This window comes from Astyanax mexicanus, chromosome 16 (genome assembly GCF_023375975.1).
Source record: "Astyanax mexicanus isolate ESR-SI-001 chromosome 16, AstMex3_surface, whole genome shotgun sequence".
In the NCBI taxonomy this organism is placed as follows: domain Eukaryota; kingdom Metazoa; phylum Chordata; class Actinopteri; order Characiformes; family Acestrorhamphidae; genus Astyanax; species Astyanax mexicanus.
In genome coordinates this window covers 20,880,729-20,903,385 of record NC_064423.1, presented here as the reverse complement: position 1 = coordinate 20,903,385, position 22,657 = coordinate 20,880,729, and the positions used below count along the sequence as shown (strand labels likewise).

At 37.4% G+C, this 22,657-nt stretch overlaps 2 protein-coding genes across 3 annotated transcripts in view; one reads left to right on the top strand and one right to left on the bottom strand.

The window, feature by feature from the left end:
- Window positions 1–2,809, top strand: part of nr5a2 (nuclear receptor subfamily 5, group A, member 2) — a 54,215-nt gene extending 51,406 nt beyond the window's left edge. Inside the window, exon 8 of the mRNA XM_022669757.2 lies at window positions 1,784–2,809. Coding sequence (XP_022525478.1) covers window positions 1,784–2,031 — 248 coding nt within the window. The 3' untranslated portion in view covers window positions 2,032–2,809. The remainder of the gene's footprint in view (window positions 1–1,783) is intronic.
- A 2,254-nt stretch (window positions 2,810–5,063) lies between these two features.
- The window catches only part of LOC103036603 (adhesion G-protein coupled receptor D2), a 114,972-nt gene continuing 97,378 nt past the window's right edge, over window positions 5,064–22,657 (bottom strand). Inside the window, exons 25-26 of one of the 2 annotated variants that reach the window (XR_007424931.1) lie at window positions 6,039–7,506; window positions 5,064–5,416 (exon numbers count right to left, since the gene is read on the bottom strand). Coding sequence is in view for 1 of the 2 variants with exons in the window: in XM_015601270.3 (XP_015456756.3) it covers window positions 7,378–7,506 (129 nt within the window). In the remaining variant the exon portion in view is untranslated. Of the gene's footprint in view, window positions 7,507–22,657 lie in introns of both variants that reach the window. The other variant, XM_015601270.3, reaches the window with a different exon arrangement.

Sequence of the window (22,657 nt, the reverse complement as noted above, 5' to 3'; positions counted from 1 at the left end):
CTTACCGTGCGATGCTTTGACCTGACTGGATAGTAACTAGATAGATTTTTTTTTCCCCTCGTTGTCAGCAGGGCATGATCAAGTGTTTCTCGCTGTGGATAAATTATACAAACACTAATTCTCTCTCAGCAGTCTGGCTTCTTGCTTACGGGAGAAGAGATCAAGCCATTGTCATCGATCAGCCATGCCTTTTTAACACCCTTTTCCCTTGTTATTTTCATTTTTTCTGCACTCAAAAGCAGCTTTACAATAATTAGCAATTAAAATTCATCTTTTTTGTACCATTTTTGTTTAATTAGTCTGAACAAGACATAAGGCTTTACCCAGATCTCCATAGTTTTCTCTTGCTCATCGTGATGTGAAGCAATGAAGTCATGATAAGATAATTGTCTTGATTGCCAGTTTAATTAAAACTGTTTTGTTTTGAGTGTTTGCTGTGAAAGAGTGAAAGCACTAAATGAGGCACTCACTTCACCATCAACAGCATCTCCCAGCTTTCTTCAGGTGGCGAGTGCGTCAGGTGTATAGGTGGTGTATTTCAGCAACATGCTCTCAACATACTTTTCAAATCACTGCCTTCTAGCACTGTGCCCAAACACAGCAATGAGTGACAGAGCTGGAAAGCACATCGTTTGTTTACCTTTTTCTCTGGCTGGGGAGAAAATCGCAGGGGATGGAGTCGGAGCTTTGTAATTGGTCGTCTCCTGACGGGCCCCTCCCTCCTCCTTCACCTTGTCCTGAGCTTGCCCGGCGGTGTCACCCAGGGGTCAGGGAGAACATCCTCGCTCGGTGCCATGAAGGACTCGCAGCTCGTTCTACAGACCTCATTACACGCTGAAGTATCTCTCCCTCCCTCCCTCCCCCTTCTCACTTGCTCTTTTCTGCCCGTCCTCTCCCTCTTTTTCCGGCGGGCGAGGCAGTCGCACTCATTTCTCTGCGCGGGAAAGAGCAGAACGAAGGGCCAGCTGCCTCATTAGCCGTGGCCGAGCGCGTCCGGGTCCTTTCACAATCACTCTGTGGTGTCGGGGGAGGGTCCAGGGACCCCGGCAGAGGAGCGAATACTGGGACGTGCTCACGCTCAACCTCAGGTCAAAGGGATTAATAAAAGATCACATAACGGCAGCCCCTCCGACCTGATTAAATACGGACACTCAGCGGGGATTAATTAGTACCTCATACATTACACTGCCAGCCATTCAGCCAGGTACACATTCATCTGACACTACAGAATTCATGTGGATCACACCACAATTTAAACCACTTGCACCACAGAATATGTGCAGTTTACACCATACTGTACACTGTAAAACATTGTACATTGTTTTTTCAGCATTGAAACACATTATACCTTACATAATTAATTTTTATGCAGAACACAATTGCAAACAAAATTTAATTTAAAAACAGAATACTTAGGTGAGACAACTAGTACCTAGTTTTGGTATTTTTATCTTCTTTTTTATGATTTGTGGTTGTAGCAATTTACAGCAATGCTGCTGTAAAGCCTCCATGCATCTACAACCTTGCACTGCATAATTTACATTCTCCAGGGTGTGCAGCACATCCCCTGAGATCTCTTTTCCCCACTTGATTCTTATTTCACTCCAAATCTCCTGAGAAAAATCTAAGCAGGAACTAAAAACAAGAAAAAATAACTGCTTCAGAGACCAGGATATGAGTCAGTTCATAAGTCTGTTGATGGGTTCATCTGCTTCTTAGCTAACAAGCAAGCTAGTCCCTCTAACAGTGTCGTTTGTTTGTGTTTGTTTCTTCCTTTCTCCAGACGTCAAAAACCTGGAGAACTTCCACCTGGTGGAGAGTGTCCAGGAGCAGGTCAACGCCGCACTGCTGGACTACGTGATGTGCAACTATCCTCAGCAGACAGACAAGTTTGGTCAGCTGCTTCTGCGGCTGCCTGAAATCCGGGCTATAAGTCTGCAGGCCGAGGAGTACCTCTACTACAAGCACCTAAACGGAGACGTGCCCTGCAACAACCTGCTCATCGAGATGCTGCATGCCAAACGTGCTTAAACTTTAAAAACCAAGCATTTTTTTTCCACTCTCCAGACTCGACGTGCCGCACACACTCGCTAGCAGCAGCAGCAGCACCCTTCCCGTCCAGCATCATCACCAACCATAGCCTTCAAACGCAGACAGATGCCCGCACACAGTGACTCACTCGACTCGACTCTGTGGCATCTTCACAACAGCGTGCATGGTTCATGAAGATTCCATTGAATACTTTGGGCCAAAAAAAATAAGCGCTAAGGGAGAAAACAAACACTTGAAAATGACTCACTTGAACTTCGGCTCACTTGTTTCTCTGTGATCAGAGAGAAAGCAAAACGAAAGAGTGATGTAATTAACTTCTCATCTCCTGGTACACTTCTGACAAACTGCAAGCATCATCACCTGTTTTTTGAGCAGACAAACTTAAGATAAACATCTTAAACTATCTCCCTTTCATTAAGACTGAACTGGACAGGATAAGATGACCACAGGCATCTTCTCCTCCAAGACTTATTTAAACTGCTTTGTTAGTGTTGGACCTGTATTTTAATGAACACTCAGCCGAACTGCTCTTTCATGTCTGTTTTAAGGCACGCACGTCACAGTAGAGCTCGAGTTGCAGAATGGGGTGAGCTGGATCAGCTGCCATTTTGCCATGCCCACAACTGTGCCACCCACAGAGACCTGTACGCAGCCAAACAAGTCATGCATAAAAATAAGACAAAACACTGATAAATAGTATGTATCTTTTAAAATTACTTCTTCCTCTTACTTAAGAGGCTAACACATGCCAGTCTCCTCCCTTTCAAACAACAAAAAAATATAATAATAAACCCCGAGTCCACAAACTCGCTGGTCATCTTAATGTTTCGATTAATAACTTTGTGATAATACAGCACAGCCAATTTCAGTCCGCCAAACTCAAGTCAAATCCAGAGTTAGAATCTATAAAGTTATTATTCAGTTATAAGTTTGAGTAAGTTGTGATTTCCAAGAGTCTCCATGGGCCAGTTTTACACAGAAGAAAGATAGACACACAAATCCATCAACCACAAATGAGAAGCAGGTGACAAACAAATCTAGCAGAAGATGAGTTTCCCTACTGGCTGCATTACTGTAAGTCTAAGGCTAAAAGAAACCTTCAGAAACATTAAAATGCATTCAGCAGTGAGTTTGTGGACCATAGAAGGTTAAAGAACTTTTACCTCAATCAAATGAAAACAAATGTAAGTTATTAGATATGGGTCTGTTTGCCAGTATAATTTTACTAATCAGTGCGACTGTACACTAAACCACCACCACCACAACCCCCTCACCGCCAACCTTCCAAGATGGAGGACAACACTGTTCCGGAGCCAAGATGAAGAAAAATACTGCCTCAGTCAAAACAAGACCAAAGCCTGCTGCAGAACAAAAAAAAACGAAACAAACAAACCTTAACTATCAGTATTATGAATTTGTGATGTCACAGTTATGTGAGTCTTGCCTTATTTCATTATCATGCTAGCTAACCGTGCTGATGTGAACTTTAACATGTAAAATAAAAAAAAAGAATATATATAAAGTATTAATGTAATTCAATTAAGAAGAGACAAGAGGTGTTTACATTCATGTGGTTGTGTGGGAAAGAACTGTGATGTAAATTTAAGGTGAGGCAAATTGCAAAGCAATGATTTCTTATATAAAAAAAAAACATGAAAAAGAATGAAAGAAAAATATGTTCCTCTGGTTTGTTTAGTTTTTTTTTTCTCTTTTTTTCGTGTGTACAGTTTTCATCTTGACCAGTACTTAATTATGTCGTGAGACACTAAAATCAGAGAGAAATCTCGCTTAATATTTGTGTTTCAAGTTGTTTTGGTCATATGATCAATTTTTTGCTGATTGTGCTAGTTTTTATTTTTTGGTTTCTTTATTTTGTGGAACGTTCTGTTCTACTTTCTAATTGTATGTCACTGTTTAAGCTTAAAAGATAAGCATAATTTATTGTGTCCTGGTTTCGCCCACGTGCGTCGGAAGCAGAAGGGGGGTCATAAACAATGTATTTGTTTACTAAAGCATGTTTCTAAAAATGTAAATACGAGATGCAGTTCAGGAGCCAAAACGTGATCCCATTTATTTACATTAAACGTCTCTCCATCTCGCCACTGTAAAACGCAGAGAGCCGTATTCCAGTGAAGTGGTGTGACTGACTGTGTCCTTTTCTATAATAGGCTTTAACACAAAACATCTCCATCACAGTTGTGAGTGTGTGCGTGCGCGTTTGCGTGTGTGAGTGAGTGCGAGAGTGTGTGTTCTATACCAAAGACAGCATCTGTCCTCTGACTTGTAATTACCTGTTCTGCATCACAATGAATGGACGACAGCTCTGAGCTTTTATCTTCATCTATTGATCAGACTGGCATTCCATATGGTCAGTTGGAAGGCTCTGGATGTCTTACACAAGTGTTGGGCCGTGATTAGTGTTGGGACATAATAAATTTCAACACTTCCTGTTTGTTTTAGTCATTCATTAAAATAATTACCATGTGGTGGCATCATTTATTTAATGACATTAACAATAATTCAGCTTATTCAACTGTAATTAATAGCTTGTAAAAATGGCTTAAAACATCACATTTAATAGATTGGGCCCTACACTAATTTGAAGTACTGTAAAGTCAACTTTGCACAATCCTCAAATTAATATAAGTAGCCGAAATATCTAATTGCCCTTCTGTTTGTATATTAAAATCCATATCTTCATGCTTGACTGGTGCTGCATTCCATTTAAACCTGGATGTTGGAATTACTGAGTTCCAAGCTGGACATAACAAGTGAAATATCCCTGTTGGACGTTGGATTTCCTACTCGAAAGAGCAGAAAAAAACCCAGAATTCACAATCTGCCACACGTCAACAGTAGTAATGTAGTAATATTACTACATTTGGCTAAAACCATTGTTAAACCTGTGCAATAAATGTGTGTTATATTCAACAGATAACAGATAATATAAGCAAACCAGCTGTGATACATGAAAATGTTTTGAAATAATGTAAAATTATTTTTTTTCAACTCCATTTCCAGCTCCAACATCTGACTTCTGAGGTAAATGGAATGCAGCATGAGATTAGGCATTATATGTTTAATTATAATTTTACATTACCCTGACAATCTCAGACCTTCAAGCTCATCTTCGAGTTCTCATCTCTGTCCCGATTTAACTTGTCCTTTAAAGTTCTTTAGCTGCCTTGAATGTTCCACAAACCTCTAAATGTGTTGATATTGTGAACTACCTTTCAAGCCCTGGATGTCACAGCCTGATCCACTTCCTGCCATGGAGAGTTTCCTTGCCAGCTGGTGGAATTGATCCCTCATATTTCAATAAATTCTTATCATGCAAAAAGTCTGCTCATTTCCTCCTTTCCTCCTGTGCAAACAGAGATGTGTAGAAATGATTCACAAACAAACTTGTCTCTTAAAGTTTCTACTGATCATTTAAGCTTATAATATCAATTCCTAAAAATAGTTGGCACAAGTTATTCAGTATGACAGTTCTACACACACACAAAAACACATCTGTGATGCTAAGAGACATTCCAAAAAAAAAAAGAAAAAAATCATTACTGAACAGAATGTAAATATCTGCTTCGTCGTTTAGTTTTTAAAGTATTGACAGTACTGGCTCATCATTTAAAAGGAAGTGTATTAGTAGGATACATAGTCAAGGTTTGATCCATGCCTTTACAAATCATAGTCACTGTCACATCAAAACTTAGTGTATACACACTTCCAAAAGTTTCGCTGTGTCCCATGGAAGCTAAAGAATGCTACACTAAGCTGTGGAATATGTGTGTGTGGCCTCCTGCATTAAATGTGGATGTGATTAATGCAAGAGTTAATGCCTGCCTATATGCATACACAATTGTAGCCAGGCGCTGTTAGTCATGCTCATTACAACCCACTGTGCTGATCACTGTGGGTAGTAATGCCCTCTCTGACATATTCCTGGTATATGCATGACTGGATGTGGATTGAGGAATGCTAAATACCTGCAAAATTTGGAAATGGAACGTCTCATCCATGTTGCATCCACAATCCAACTTTGCTTGAACTCCAATAGTTCACACCGTCTTGCCATGAGCATGCTGGCCATTGTTCAGCATTACTCACAAGATAACACCTCAACTTGTCGCTCCCAAGCCATTCCCTGAGGTAACAATTCATGATCAAGTTACATACTGCTGTCCCATGACTTTAGGCACATCAGTATACATTTCTTCATTTTCTTTTTTAAATTTGAGTGTCAGCTGCCTTTTACATTGTGTGTAAATACAGTAAATGATAATAAAATTAGGATTTTGGAAAGGTGAGGTTTTGTTATGACAGTGAACATATAAAGCTGCTGTCCAAAAAAAAAAACCTTTGTTTTTGTCTATTTTTTTCCTTTTTTAGTTTTCTCCATCATTAGAACTCTAATGATGAATAATGTGTCTGCCCTCTGCACTGTGGACCAATAGAAATGCTCTAATATTAGCTAGATAAATGGTTATTTTACACTGACTTCCATTTCCAGTTAAGAGCAGTTTTCCTTCTCCTGTAAAATCAAGAATACCTTTTTTTTTTTACTGGACAGCATAAATATATGTTAATGTGATTTTTTTTATAAGTTATTATCTAACATTTTTTAGTAATATACCACTCCCTATATACAGCTCTGGAAAAAAATAAGAGACCACTTAAAAATGATGAGTTTCTTTGATTTCGCAAATTGAAAATGGAATATAATCAAGAGGAAGATGGATGATCACAAGCCATCAAACCAAGCTGAACTGCTTAAAATTTTCCACCAGGAGTGACAAAGTTATCCAAAATCAGTGTGTAAGACTGGTGGGGGAGAACATGCCAAGATGCATAAAAACTGTGATTAAAAAAACAGGGTTATTCCACCAAATATTGATTTCTGAACTCTTAAAACTCCATGAATATGAACTTGTTTTCTTTGCATTATTTGAGGTCTGAAAGCTCTGCATCTTTTTTGTTATTTCAGCTATTTCTTATTTTCTACAAATAAATGCCCTAAATTACTTTTTATTTGGAATTTGGGAAAAATATTGTCTGTAATTTATAGAATAAAACAACAATGATCGTTGTACTCAAACATATACATATAAATAGCAAAATCAGAGAAACTGATTCAGAAACTGAAGTGGTCTCTTCATTTTTTCCAGAGCTGTATAGCATTACATTTTAGGAAGATGCGTCTCAGGTCAGTTTCATAGAAAATAATAACATGCAGGTGTATTTACAGAGGACCTACAAAAAAAAACTACTACACAACCCCCTACAAACATTACTAAAAAAAAAAAAAAAAGCGTGAGCAGGGAATCTTCAGAAAGGGTCAGCGCTGTTGTGGTGTTGTGGACACGAGCCTAATGCACGGCAGGAGCTCAGCTCTTCATCCATGGGAACATGGAGACTACAGGAATCTGCCACACAGTCCAGAGGTTCTACATGCTCCTAAAGGAAAGAGAAAATAAAGAGACAATGCTATTATTTCTTACTCTGATTTTCATTAAGGTGTATGTTCTAAGCTGTATGAACAAGTTACTGTGAGAACAAAGCAGGTATGCAAAGCAGGACTACTAAAATAAGAGCCAGAACATGTAGTACGATTTTAATCAAGACTGTGCTGTAAGGCGTAAGATGTTCACACGGGCAGCGATCACATCGCTCTGATTGTTCATTTTTGGCTGCTTGAGGCGTTTAGGAACAGAAGCCCAGAGGCCTGGACTGGGTGGCCTTCAGCCAAGAGTCAAAGAAGATGCCATTCAGAGGCGGTCAATCAAAAATAGCAGCAGAGCGGGCACACACACATCTGTTTCAGCTTTATCGAGCCCAAACTCAGGACTGACACAGCCGCAAGATTTACTGAAGCCCTCCATTTTGAGAGTCGCCCTGCCGAGAGTTAAAGAGTGGTGAGCGAAGGCTGTGATACGATGATACAGATGTAGCGGTTCCTGATTCTATCAGACAGAAGTGGTGTAAGTAGAGGTAGACCACAGCACGTATAATGCCTTATTTATTGCTGCTACTAATTGTGTTTGCAAACTAGAGGAATTATATACAGCTCTGGAAAAAAAAATTAAGAGACTACAGTTTCAGTTTCTCTTCAGTTTCTCTGATTTTGCTATTTATAGGTAAATGTTTGAGTACAATGAACATTAATGTTTTATTCTATAAACTACAGACAACATTTCAATTCCAAATAAAAATGGTCATTTAAAGCAATTTGCAGAGATTTCAGACCTCAAATAATGCAAAGACAACAAGTTTATATTCATAAAGATTTAAGAGTTCAGAAATCAATATTTAGTGAAATACCCCTGGTTTTTAATCACCATTTTTATGCATCTTGGCATGTTCTCCTCCACCAGTCTTACACACTGCTTTTGGATAACTTTATGCCACTACTGGTGCAAAAATTCAAGAAGTTCAGCTTGATTTGATGGCTTGTGATCACCCATCTTCCTCTTGATTATATTCCAGAGGTTTTCAATTTGGTAAAATCAAAGAAACTCATCATTTTTAAGTAGTCTCTTATTTTTTCCAGAGCTGTATATGAGCAAGCTAAGCAAATGAAGAGAATCTGCTATAGCTAAAATTAGGAATCTAGGCACCTTACGATTTAATTATGATTCAGTTTTGAAATGCGATTATAAATCGTTTATCGATTTTCTTCTATACAAGATTTCTTTTTTCTTAATTTCATGATTACTTGATACTTTTAAAGTAAAGTATTTGTAATTATCCAGATTGAATCCCACTATTTAACAGGCTCTTTGACTCCTTCTATTTTAATTTCTATTTACTTGAAAAAAAGCATAGTTATTTTACTTCAAAAAGTAAATCAAAATTAGTCAAATGATTAATGCAAAATTCTAGTATTAAATGTTAGGGTAGTATTAAATTCTGCTACAAGGAAAGCAGAAACAAGGTGATTATAATGTTATAGCTGCCCAGTGTAATGTATATACAGAGATGGTTTTAATGTTGTGGCTGATCTGTGTTTGATCTGCAAATGAATAAAGCATAATAGAGCTTTTCAGTCTTATAATATCTTAGGGTAGTTTTTGATGCTTTTTAAACGAGAATGTGCCAAGTTACTAAGTTTAACTGGGAGTTTTACTAACTTAGAAAAAGGAAACGTGCCATCAGCTCTGTGTGTGAATCAACTTTCGGCATTTGTGAATCGATTCAGTATCATGTACGCCTCAATCAGATGCATCTAAGAATCAAACATTTTCCCCACCCCTAGCAAAAAATAGTGTCCCCCATTTTTGGATTTTTCTTTCCTTTTTAACAATAGAAAATGGCAGATGTTCTTTACATTTTGTAGAAATGCTCCACAATGGCTCAACATAAAATCTTTTTACATAAACTTTTATTGAAAGTTTTTTTTCCCCCTTCGCCTACAAAGCTGCCATCATGGTGAAATGATGTAATTGAGTGATGGTGACAAAACTACACTAAAGGCTGTTCTATTTCTCTATACTGTATGAAACAAACTTCCTGCAACAAAGTTCTTCAAACAGCATTCCAAACCACACCAAACTTTGAAACATCTGAACTGTGAAAACGAATAGGTGCACATTAAATCGAATCACTTTGATTGTTATGCTAAACCTAACCTCAACATGCAAAACAAATGCAGGGAGCTGGAAATGAACCACAGCCAAGGTCACAGTCCTTTCATTTAAATGCATGTATTATGCATAAGTTTATATTAAAAAGAGAGACCCCAAAAGCACTAATCTCTATTTTATATTCTTATTAGTCGTTAGAAAAGAGGGGAAAAAATTTAAGCACCTGGACCTCGCTCTCAGCATTCCATTAATTACCTGGACAATAGCGCAACTTTAGAGGCAGAATTTTCAATTTTAAAACCAGAACAAAAAGACAGGGAGATGGAGAAAGAGAAAAAGAAGCGTATGTATTCAGCTTCTTCATGCTATACTGCCACTTAAATCCTACAGACGTTCCGTACAAAAAAAAAAAGAGGACTCAAGGTTACGTCCGATTGAAAACCCCCACAAACAACCACTTCAGAAATCCATTTAGAACCTGCGCTGAAGCATCTAATTCAAACATGTCGTTCTGTTAAAATGCTCGTGCTCAGTCTTCAAAACTCCCTATTTTCCCACTCATGTTTACCTGGCCTCTTTGTAAAAGTGATCAAACTCTGCAGCAAAAAACACATAATTACACAAGACCAGATGCTCAGTTTCAACAGCCGGTTACAAGCGGAAAACTATTTTTGTGGTGATAAACGCTGGGCTGCTGGGGCAATCTGGAATGATGCACCAACTCAGGCTGAGGAGGAAGGTGATGGGACCCGGCCGCAAAAAGAAACTAACTTTTAATAAAAACAATTTAATAAAAAAAATATTTCAGAACAAAACCTTTTTATTTCATGTTTTGTCTGCTTAACTTCATTTGCATTTATTTATATACATCCATTCCTGCATTTCAGGCCTGAAACACATAGCAAAACAGTTTGGATGTGGACAAACTGATACTAAAAAAATCTGGTCTTGGTATAAGGGTGTGTCAGTATATTTCTGTGACTGAGAATACTACACTAGGAACAATGCATTCTGCCTGCAAGATGATGTCTTCATTTTTCAACAAAACAATGCAAAAGCACATGTTGCACACATTTCAAACATAAACTGCGATACAAGAGGGTACAGGTAGAGACCTGGCATGCCTGTAGTCCTGGCCTGTCCCCAAAAGAAAAATGTGTGGAAAATTAAAAAAGAAAAAAGCAACAATGATTAACCTGTGCATGTTTGATAATTTAAAGGAAGATGAGGACATAACAATAAAATACTTGACATTGCTTGGTATCCTCGGTGTCAAAAATGTGTTTGTAATGTCATTCCTTCTCACAACATTCAAAAGTGGCAAACGCTTTACTGTCCCAACTTTTTTCAGAATGTGTTGCAGCTAAATCTGGGGATGAATCTATGCTCTATTATCAAATGAAATGAAAGAACTTTTGGGTAAAAGTAAGAAACAACTTTTGACTTATTTGCATTTACTGCCATACAGTCTAAACTTTGTTTAATTTGGGATTGTAAAATCCATTTGATATTTTAAACTATTAACATGCCTTGATCTCTATACGGGCTTCAGGTGTAGGTGATACAAAACCCTTATTCTCTGCAGTAAAATAAGTTAGTAAGTTATTTACATTCTGAAATCTCCTACAGAACACTTGGAGAAGCTGCCTGTTTTTTCTCTACTTCACTTAATAATTTCAAATCAGTAACAGGAATCAACCCAAATTCTGCATGTTTAAAAATAGACGTAAAAACTAGACAAACATAACGAAACTAAGGGTTCGGAGGACATGAACTGTTTGATCGGTATTCAGGAAAAATATTGATTTTAAAATGAAGTTCATAAAAGAGACAATTTTATGATTTTATTCATTATATTTTGACATTAGCATATTTCCTTGAATATTGTTTTATATTTTATATAAAATTTACAATTATGATTTTCATTAATGCTCATTATCAAACATGAAAGCTTTTTATGTAAAGCTTGAGTAGAAATCCTCAAGATTTAGTGCTGTAATGTCAGTCAGAAACTTGACAAAAATCCTGGCTTGTTGGGGGTTAAGTTACAGTTGTTTGATTATAGGTCTAAAGCTTTTCCAGACACTGGAGCTGTACCGTATTTTTCAGACTTTAAGGCACACGTAAATTCCTTTCATTTTCCCAATAATTGACAGTGTGCCTTATGTATGAATTCTACTAGTCAGGTTGTAAGGAGCAGTAAAGCCACTCTGATGAAGTATAGAGTGCAGAAGCATTAGCATTAGTCGCTAACCACAGCGCTAGCTCTTTTGCAGGTCAGAGGTGAGTATATTGGACTGTAGTCTGCGTGTTAACTGTGTTTTAAAAAAGCTACATGGGAAGAATCGCTAGCTGATAGCTCCCTGGGTTACCGGAACACTCTGTCTACCGCTATTGGGCTAAGCGCTGCTAACCAGGGCTGGCTAAGTGCTCGCTAACCAAAGCTAGTGGTCACTCTTGAACAAAATTGCGGAATTCTAAGCTTACTGTAAATAAATGGATGCACTTTATTCACCCAAATAAATTATTAAAGGAGAGAAATCTGTGTAGATTAATATCCAGCACTCAATTGACTTTGAAATAATTATTTTTAAGAATTTAGTTTTCTTAGTCACCACCCCATCAGGGGTGAGACCTGCTGAAATGGAATGAAAACATGGCAACACCCTTGTTCACTTCAAGTATGCATTCTTAGTAGTGTTGCTTAATGCGCCCTATAATCTGGTGCACCTTATGTATGAAAATATACAAAAAAAATATATATACATTCATTGATAGTTCACTTTATAATACGGTGCACTGTATAGTCTGAAAAATACGAGTAATCTATAATGACCATAATAAATGTCTGAAAAGTAAGATGACCATTTTGTGACGACTGTCACTAAGCAGAAGCTCACCGACATGCGCCTAATCTGCACCTTTTCAGACTAAAAACAATCAAACCAAAAAATTGTATACAGATAAACTTGCCTGGGTAAAAATTAGGCTGGGTAGGTCCAAGGTTATGACTTCATTGTGTCTCAGCCAACTGAATCCAACCAGATTTAATGATTAGGTGTTTCTTTGTTGGCTCACAATAGAACTGTAGTCTTCAGATGCAGCATTTGATAAATCGGCTTCAAAATGTCACTCAAGGTCACGCTGAGGAGCCTTGAGAGCATAGGGAGGATCTGCACAATACTACACACAGGTCCTGACAGACTCGCACACAAACACAAAATACCTAACCACTCATAGAGCCCATTAATAGTGTTCAATCCATTGGATATATTCCCCCTTTACTGCTTTTGTAAAAATGTAATTAAGGTCAAAATAATTATGCAAAATAATGCAAAAAAAAAAGTTTCCATTAATTTTGCCAATTTCTCCCTATTGTTTAAATTAAATAACTTAAGTGTATTTTTGCAAACAAAGCACTATGCATTGTTTCTGCTACCCGGCTATATTTTGCGTTGGTTGTATGCAAACACTGAATTTTGTTCTGAAATGTTGTTCTGTTGAAATGTGTCCTTGTTAAAACACACTAGCTACCTCAGCTAATGTTATTTACCATGGCTTATAAGCTCATATTTATCAGCTGGGGAAGAGGGTAAAGGAAGTAAACTGATCCTGAGTGTGATGAGTTATACTAAATGTTTTTTCTAGCTTATTTTGTGAGTAGTGCGGAAAAATTAACTTAAACATGCAGTTTGTTGGCTCTCGCTCCCGAAAGAGGCTTGTGGAATGTTAACACTAAAATATGACTTAAATATAATAAATAAATGAGTTATTCTTCTATATGCTTTCTTTATTCTTTGTCAGTTAATAGGCCCAACAATAAAAGACCATAAAAACGTTGGTTGCCAAACATTCAGTGCATGCCGAGTTTAACCTGACTGATGTATGATATCTACCTGCAACACTGTGACACTGTGAGCTCAACAGCATTCAACATTTCATCTTAAATTAGAGTGTTTTAAGCTGCCAAATTAGCATTTACCACCACGGTAGGCTGTTAACATGGTAACCTTCACTGGTCCCGGGCCAATATTATATGAATCATAAAGATTTATGAATTCTTTGGATCATGGGATGTGATTAAAGATTAGCCTGCAAACAAAGCTCAACTGCATATCAGTACTGCAAATGCCAAGATCATGATAACATTAACAAAATGTATTAAAAGAAAATTTCTGAATTCTGTGGAACCCCCAGCCCCATTTGGTGAAGCCATGTGAAGCAGAGCATGAGCAGGACTCCAGTCCTGACTCCATCTCCAGTGAGGCTGGAAAACCTTGATTTGTGACCCACTGATGGAAAGCTCAGGAAATAACAGAGAGCAGGGGGGAGCAGACGTTCAAGTTCATGCAGAGACAGCACAGCACTGAATCGAACTAAATAACGGCAAGCTGTTTCTTAGTAGAGGCAAAATATGGTACCACTTTAAAATAAGACTACCTATATAAAGAATTTATAAATGGTTTACAATGAGTTTATTTATGATTACTAATTAGGTTGTAAATGCCTTAAAATCATTCATAATCAGTTATAACACATACGTAGAAAGGGCAACAACGACCTGTTTGCCAAATAGTGAACCCAAAGCCATCTATATTGTTGACCTTTCTACGTATGAGTTATAACTGATTTTTAATGATTTTAAGGCATTTACAATCTAATTAGTAACCATTAATAAACTAATTGTAAACCATTTATAAACCCTTTATAAAGGTAGTCTTATTTTAAAGTGGTACCCAAAATATACTAAAAAAGCTCAGCTAGCACACCTAGGCCCCTAACACATTTCACATGTATTCATACCAAAGCTTATGATCAGACAGACTGAGGGGATATAAAGGCAATAAAAGAAGCTGATGCACAAAACACATATTATTATTTTTTACATTTGAATATGCGAGATTCTAAAATACTATTGCATTTATTGGGAGATAAATACTGAATTAATGCTTTTTTTTTCTATGCCTGAGCTTTTTAAAGTGCAGCCAGTACAATTTCTCTTCAAGGTCAATGATTAAATTAATTTAGGAAGGGGTTCTGCTACACCATCTCACTTTGTACCATTTCTTTATTTGCCACACTTTTCACCACCTCAAAAACATCCAGCAAACCAGTTAAAATTCACTACCTAAAATATACCTAGCTAAGGACAATGCCAGAAAAGAAGAAGAAGCAATTTAAGAATGCCTCAAGGGAGAGGAGCACAGCTTAAAAGGACCAGAAGCCAAAAGAAGAGAAGAAGAACCAAGTCTTTAACTTCTTGCTCTTCAAACCAACAGAAAAAGAGATCTGAAAACTTTTGACTCTTTCCTTCTCTCTCTCTCTCTCTCTCTCTCTCTCTCTCTCTCTCTCTCTCTCTCTCACTTTCTCTCTTTGTCACACACACTCACTCTCTCTCCTTTTCTTTCTTTGATAAACAGCTGTTCATAAACAGCAGATAGGAAATGGCAAAAAAACGGTTATTTAGTCTGCCAGCAGCTCCTCCGAGACCATGCGGTTCCACCGCAGCGGTGGCTTCCCGACAGAAGCCACTTGATATCAGAGAGGCCTGTGCATGCCAAACGAACATGACACGCCGGAGAAAAAAAAAGCCACATCACACAGGGCTGGAGCCCCGGAGCATCAAAGAGAATGTGGAAGGAGCTCCAGAGACCTGCATCTGTTCCAGCCTGCAGAGGAGAACCAGGCTGGATCTCGTCACCTGCAGAGAGAACAGTCCAGGCCTGTCAAGCTGTTATTGACCTATAGCAGGCCTGTCCACTTCACCCTCATGGTCACTGCCACTGGATATGTCATTTACACACATATACACAAAGTAGTGCATGATATGACCAAAAATGTATATATATATACATTTTGTATACAATTTGTGTCTATATGATTCACAATAATTACATTAGCAATCTGAGGAAAAAAAACAAAAACAAAAAACGCTACAGAAATAGTGCCAAACACACACCTTTTCATTTTTTCATACACTGTAAATGAATACTGAAGTCATCCAGACTATGAAGGAACACATAAGGAAACATAGTAACTTAAGAGCTAAAATATGTATAAAAACATTTTGTAGTATGCTGTTAACTTGTGGTTTATGAGGCTCGTAACTCTGATGAACTTCTCCTGTGCAACAGAGATAACTCTTTGTTTCCTTTCCTGGAGTGGTCCTGATGAGAGCCAGTTTTATCATATCATTTTTAATGGTCTTTGTGAATGCACCTGAGGATAATTTTCAAGTTTTTGCATTTTTCGGATTTACTTACTCGTCATTATTTAAAGTACTTTTTTCCGTACTTAGTTAAGTAGTTCTTTCCATAATATGGATTAACTCAAATAAAGATATTCACTGTATACCAAGTCTACCTCTTCACAACTTTACAACTGATGCTCTCAAACACATTAAGAGGCAAGAGATTCAAGTATCTAACTCAAGCTGTTAACTGACAGCCATTCCAGAGTGAGACAAAGATAAGAGGTGCAAGGCTGTCATCTTAGCAAGAGGTGCTAGAATCTAAAATATAAAATACAGCTCTGGAAAATAAAAAATAAAAATAAATAAAAATAAGAGAGCACTTAAAATGATGAGTTTCTTAGATTTTACCACATTGAAAACATCTGGAATATAATCAAGAGGAAGATGAATGTTCACAAGCCATCAAATCAAGCAGAACTGGTTGAATTGTTTTCACCAGGAGTGGCATAAAGTTATTCAAAAGCAGTGTGTAAGGCTGGTGGAGAAGAACATGCCAAGATGCATGAAAACTGTGTTAAAAAAAATCAGGGTTAGTCCACCAAATATTGATTTCTCAACTCTTAAAACTTTATTAATATGAACTTATTTTCTTTGCATTATTTGAGGTCTGAAAGCTCTGCGTCTTTTTTTGTTATTTCAGCCATTTCTCATTTTCTGCAAATAAATGCTCTAAATTACAATATTTGTTATTTGGAATTTGGGAGAAATGTCATAAATAGTTTATAGAATAAAACAACAATGTTCATTTTACTGAAACACATACCTATAAATAGCAAAATCAGAGAAACTTATTCAGAAACTGAAAGTCTCCTCATTTTTTCCAGAACTGTATATTCTGGTTTAACACTTTTTTTGTTAATCAAAAAAAAAATATCATGTTTTCCTTTATAGGCTTCATAATAAAATAATAAAAAAACACGGAATTAAAGGTGTCCAAACTTTTGACTGGTACTGTATACTCAAAACAGAATATAAAAAATGTATATCGAACTATCATACAATTAACATTTCATATCACAATATTGAAAATTGTCCAGTCCAAAGATTCAGAAGGACAACATTTTTCACAGGTGTGGTGTGTGAATGAACACCTTGTCCAACCATCACTTTATGATCTACACTTCAGATTTATTTGGTGTTTTACTTCATGAATTCAGATCCAATGCCTCCCACATTAAACTAAAATTTTAAATGCAACAGGAGCAGGACCTGGCATAGTAACACATGGCTGCTCCATCACTCCAGAACTACAACATCTCCAAGAGGCAGGGATGTTAAATCTTCAAACAGAATGAAGTCCAGCCAGTGTATGACCGAAGACGGCTAGAAACCACTGCTGATCTGAGGCCAGTTTTGCACTTTGACTTCTCATGCAACAGCCTGTGGTTCAGGCAGAGGATTCTGATATAGAAGAAACAGGGCAGACGAGCACCTGAAGCAGCTAAATCAGATCAATACTCTTCCACACATGATCTGCAGAGCTCCCCAGTGAGAAGGCTTCAAACCAGCGGCTGCCCACACGGAGAGTCCAAGACAGTGATGGGAAGAAGCAATCATCACTTCCAGACTGAACACACACATACATGCACATGTGCAAACACACAGACACGCGCATGCAGGCATTTTCCTGCTAGATCTGAGCAAATGCAGCCATTTCTTCTTGTTTAAGTGTTGAAAGAATATTTAAGTTTACACATTCAACACAAACTAAAACGTCTGAGGTAGTTGTGAAATCATCTAGTGTTCCGCTGAGGAACATAAAATATTGAAGAAAAAAGTGATATTACTACTGGGAAAACTGGAGACATTAGTACATGAAAGAAAATTTCATTATCTTCAGGTTTGAACATTTTTTTCCATATCTAAAAAAGTTAGGAATGACCTACAGTTAAACATCAAACAACTGGTAAGAATAAAATAATAGGATTTTTTTGTGATTTTTTTATTTTATCGCTCCCTTACCCACAACTTTGCCACCAATTAATTTGTGTCAAGGTCTCTTTACCAAACGTGATGGAGGGATGGTAAAGGCCAGCATGTGCTTCGCCTGAGACACTTTAATCTGCCACCAACATGAGGCCCACCTTTGCCACCTAGAGACATTAAAGCTGCAGGTGGCTTCTGGGGTTTTACCAGGGATAAAACATACAATCTCTTAACAACATAGCTAGTACCAATTGAAACATTTGTCAGTGTGGGCAGTGTGCCAAATCCTGCTGGAAAATAAAATCTGCATCTCCATAAAAGTTATCAGCAGAGGGAAGCACGAAGTGAATTTGGAAATCAAGGGACCAGCGTCTGGAGAAAGAGTGGAGAGACACACAGTCCAAGCTGATTGAGGTCTAGTGTAAATTTTCCACAATCAGTGATGGTTTGGAGAGACATGTCATCTGCTGGTGTTGGTCCAGTGTGTTTTATCAAATCGATCGAAATTATGTCATGGTCTCGAGCCTCGAAGTCAAAAAGAAGTCAAAAAGAGTATTGACGATTCCTCCCTCTAAGCTACGCAAGCACGCACACGCGCTACACAAATGGCGCAGAACACTACGCAAAGTGACAGCACACTGTAGCCGACACCACGGACATTGTGACTGCTCAAAGAGCAGCCCTTTCTCCAGAGAATGTGGACATTCTCATCTTCTTAAAGAAAAACTTGAAAATATAAAAATAACAGTTGTTTTGTCTATCCTCAAATATGTTAATAGTTTATATACCTTAAGGAGCATCTTTCTCTCAGATAAAGTTGATAATATATCTTTGTTAAAGAAAAAAACTTCTCATTCTCAGGGACCGAAAAAGTCTTAAAGTCTTATTTTTCATGTTTAACTGTTATAGTAGGATAAAGTTCAGTTTGTTAAGGCTCTAATTGTTCTATTATTTTGTACATGACTGTTCCTGTATTTTTTTTATTATTTATTTTATGTTGCACATTGCTGTTTTAATAGTGCACACTGCTGCTACCAAAAAAGCCACTAGATGGCATTACATTTATATCAATTAAATTATTTAAGTTTGACCATTAGTGCCTAATGTGGTGTATTACAGATCACTTGTATCACTTTGCATCACTTATATCAAAAGCCCACCTTTTGAAACAAGATATTGTAAATTTGATTAAATCAAACCAAAGACTGATCATAGGCTAAAAAAAAAAGAAAATCGAGAATCAAATCGTGACTATAAAATTGGAAATAAAAACGAATCAAGGATTTCGAGAATCGTGACACCCTTACTTAAAATAGATCAGTCTGTGTGTAATATATGAGTTTCACATTTTGAACTGAATTACTGAAATAAAGTAAGTTTTTTTTTAACAATATTCTAATTTTTTGAGATGCACCTGTATGAGCGATTTCAGGGCCTAGTTTCTCAATAGCTGATGCACATGGGGAGATCAGAAAGCTCAAGCCTCCTCTGATATACATGTCAGACTGAAATTTGGCATTTATGAATAATGAACACACATGTAACTGGGGAGTATCTTCAATGAACTGAGAGAGAGAGAGAGAGAGAGAGAGAGAGAGAGAGAGAGAGAGAGAGAGAGAGAGAACATTGCAACCATCTCATCTCAGATCTGCTAAGGTTCTTTAATGGCTCCACCAGGAGACCACCACAACCCCTGCTAGATTCTCCACACTGTTAAACTGCTCCACAGGTTTTTAATGAAACATTCATTTAATCCAGCCTCAGTTTGGTTGGGCAACATAGTTGTGGAGCCAGATAGAGGCAGTTACTACTGGCTACTCAAACCAGTGCCATCATGTATTTTTTTCTTCTTAAATGAAAATATTAAAATAAGCTTGTAACAAACGATTCAAAGTTGTGAGAAGTTTCTTTGTGAGGAAATTATTTGCTTCCATGTGGACAAAATGCACACATAATAAACAAGAGGTCATGTTCATGTTGGTGTACAGCACAACTAATGGCGTTATCTCAAGCTGCTGACCCACAATGCAAGGTAAACAGGAAAATGCTTGCAGGATGGAAGGAAGTGGTCTTTATTTTTCTTTTTTTTTCCCCAGTCTCGTGGACTGCTTCATATGGTCGACACAGATCAATTTCTCGAATGGCCACTGATAATTGACTAACGGTAAAGATGTTTACAAGGATAAAGGACCAACTGTGACGTTCCTTTCACTAGCATTAGCTGCTGAAAGCCTCTGCATTTTCTTTAAATGGCTCTATTTAACAATAATGAGAAGATTCTGAAACTATAAGATGGCCTATTAAAGGAAACAATCCACAACATTTTATTTTATAACACAATCTGCACTGTAGGACAGTAATTACGGAAGTTAACTGAATTAGTGATCCTTTTTAGATTTTTAGTTGCACCTCATTTACAAGCTCTGTCTAAAACTGTGCCTTATTCACTATTCCCTATGTGCAAAAATTCATATTGCTATATGAAGCACTTTTATATAGAACACAATTTGACAATTTATGACGGGTAATTTTTTCTCCTAATTACACTTTTACTTCACTTCATATTTTCTATACATAAGATAAATACATAAATATATATTAGCAAGTGAAATTACAATTTTTATTTTCAAGGCAAGCAATCGCATTTTTTTTTTATAAGAATGTTTGGCTTACTAAGCATTGTAAGTGTAGGATTATGTTGTCACCTTATGTTAAGTAATTTTAACTCAAATAAGCAAAACAAAAAAAAATGTGCAAATGTAAGCCAAAAATCTGTGATTAGGTTTGTTTTTCTTTACTTAATATAAGCATATATGTCTCAATTTACAAAAATTGTCTATTTTTTGCCAATGGATTTTTTGCATTATTACTCATTACAATTCTAAAAATGTTACGAATTATTCCAAACACTCCTTATCACTGGGAGAGCCATAGATGGCACTGTCAGAGAGATGATAAATTTCCTCAATATTAAGCGAACACTCGAACACTTAAACACTTTTTTAAACTTTTACTGAAGTCTGGGTCTCTGGTACTTTATATATGTCTGATATTGACTAGACATTTCATTTTTATCTAAAAAAAATATATTTTTTATCTCATAATTTGTTGATGTAACACTTCGATTCCAATCTAATCTATTTTTTTAGGCAGGCACCAATAGAAACAAAACAAGAACTGTCTGATTATTCCACTGTTAAATATAGGCATTTAAAATAAAAAATCTAATGACAATGTATTTAGCGCTGTATGACCGTCTTGAAAGAAAAAATAATCAGTTATTAAACACATTTCTGCATTTTACAATCCACTATTCCTCTCTAGCCATGTCAAGGGTCACCTGGTTTAAAACCCAAAGTTCGGGGTCAACAAAGGGCCTGTAGGAAGTGATTTCATGAGTGAAAAGATGTCAGCTTGTTTTCCTTTTTCCTTTCCTGTTGTGTTCTGATAGGGACTTCCTCTCTAGTGGGAGTGGAAGTGGGTGTCACTCTCCAATCCACCCACGCCATAAGCGGAAATGTCCATCACACACACCACCACCATTCCAGTGGCGCAGAGGTGAGGAGGCGGGGCCTGGGGAGATGAGCGTCTCTGTGTGAGATTCCGCTTTGATGATTAATTAACATTTTGTCTCCACTCTGGTGACACCAGGATGAGTGTCTCCTGCTTTGGTTTTTCATCTCCTATGTATTACACACCCATTCACCAAAACATATGAGCACTGACGCAATGCACGCCGACCCAGTGTGTGTTTACATGGACCCTGCTTTATGATAACATTTTCTAAAACCCTTACATGGGATCTGCTCTTAGTGGCATGGATTTTAAAAATCGAGTTACTGGGAAAGTTCCTGAAAAATATGAGCATTTCCTTGTGACATTAAAAGATGGGTAAACTGTGGCCATGAAGGGATGCAGAGGTCAGCAACAACACTCTCATAGACTGTAACACTGAAGCCATTATTGATTTGTGTTAATAGGCTCAAAGTTTGCCAAGAAAAGGTAAAAACTGTTGTGATTATAATAGGTGTCATACACTTTCCTCAGTACAAATTAATGCACTGGGGGAGCATGGTTAACTCCTCCAATATAGCGGCCGGCTGGTACGCCAGCAGGCAGGCTATGCAGTGTCTATGTATATATGACTATGTCAATCAGTACCATGATGGTGGCACCTGGAGCTAAAGCTAGCGCTACTGGATGTAAACAGAGGTTTTTAGTAAGCTTCTTGTGCACTTCTAAAGTTATTAATGCCTGATTTTAAATGTCAGGGCTCTTCGGATTCTACCAATGAAGTGTGAAGCTACTTTGAGCCTGGATAACGATTTATTATTTATTTATACTCAGGGCATATTATTTATTTATGCCCTGAAGCGGCCGCTGTAAAGAATGCTGGGAAAAAGGCACAAATTTCTGGATCTCGAAAGGCTTCAGGAGAACAGAGGTGGGCTATTTAACAAAGGTAAGTACTCTTTATCATGTTTTACTACACTCAAAGTCAAGATACACCAGAGTTCTCCTTTAACTTCACCAATTTTGGTGAAGAACTTGCACCCACTGCAGCCTCAGGATTCTGTTCTTGGCTGACAAGTGAAACCATTCTAGCCTTGGAACTTGACCTCAAGGCAATGGAAAAATCTTTCCTGGTTCAATGTTTAGTTTATATATAGTAACTATTACTTGTTACTAAGATAAAAGTTTGTTATGTAAGTATAAGGAGGTGAGGCTGTCCCTCAGTCCTGGCCTGTAAACCTGTTGCAAAGGTAAAAAGGTCAAGCCCCTGGAACAGATCCCCAAAACACTCAGCACATCTGGCCGGCAATCTTCCTGAACAGTTCTGTGTGAG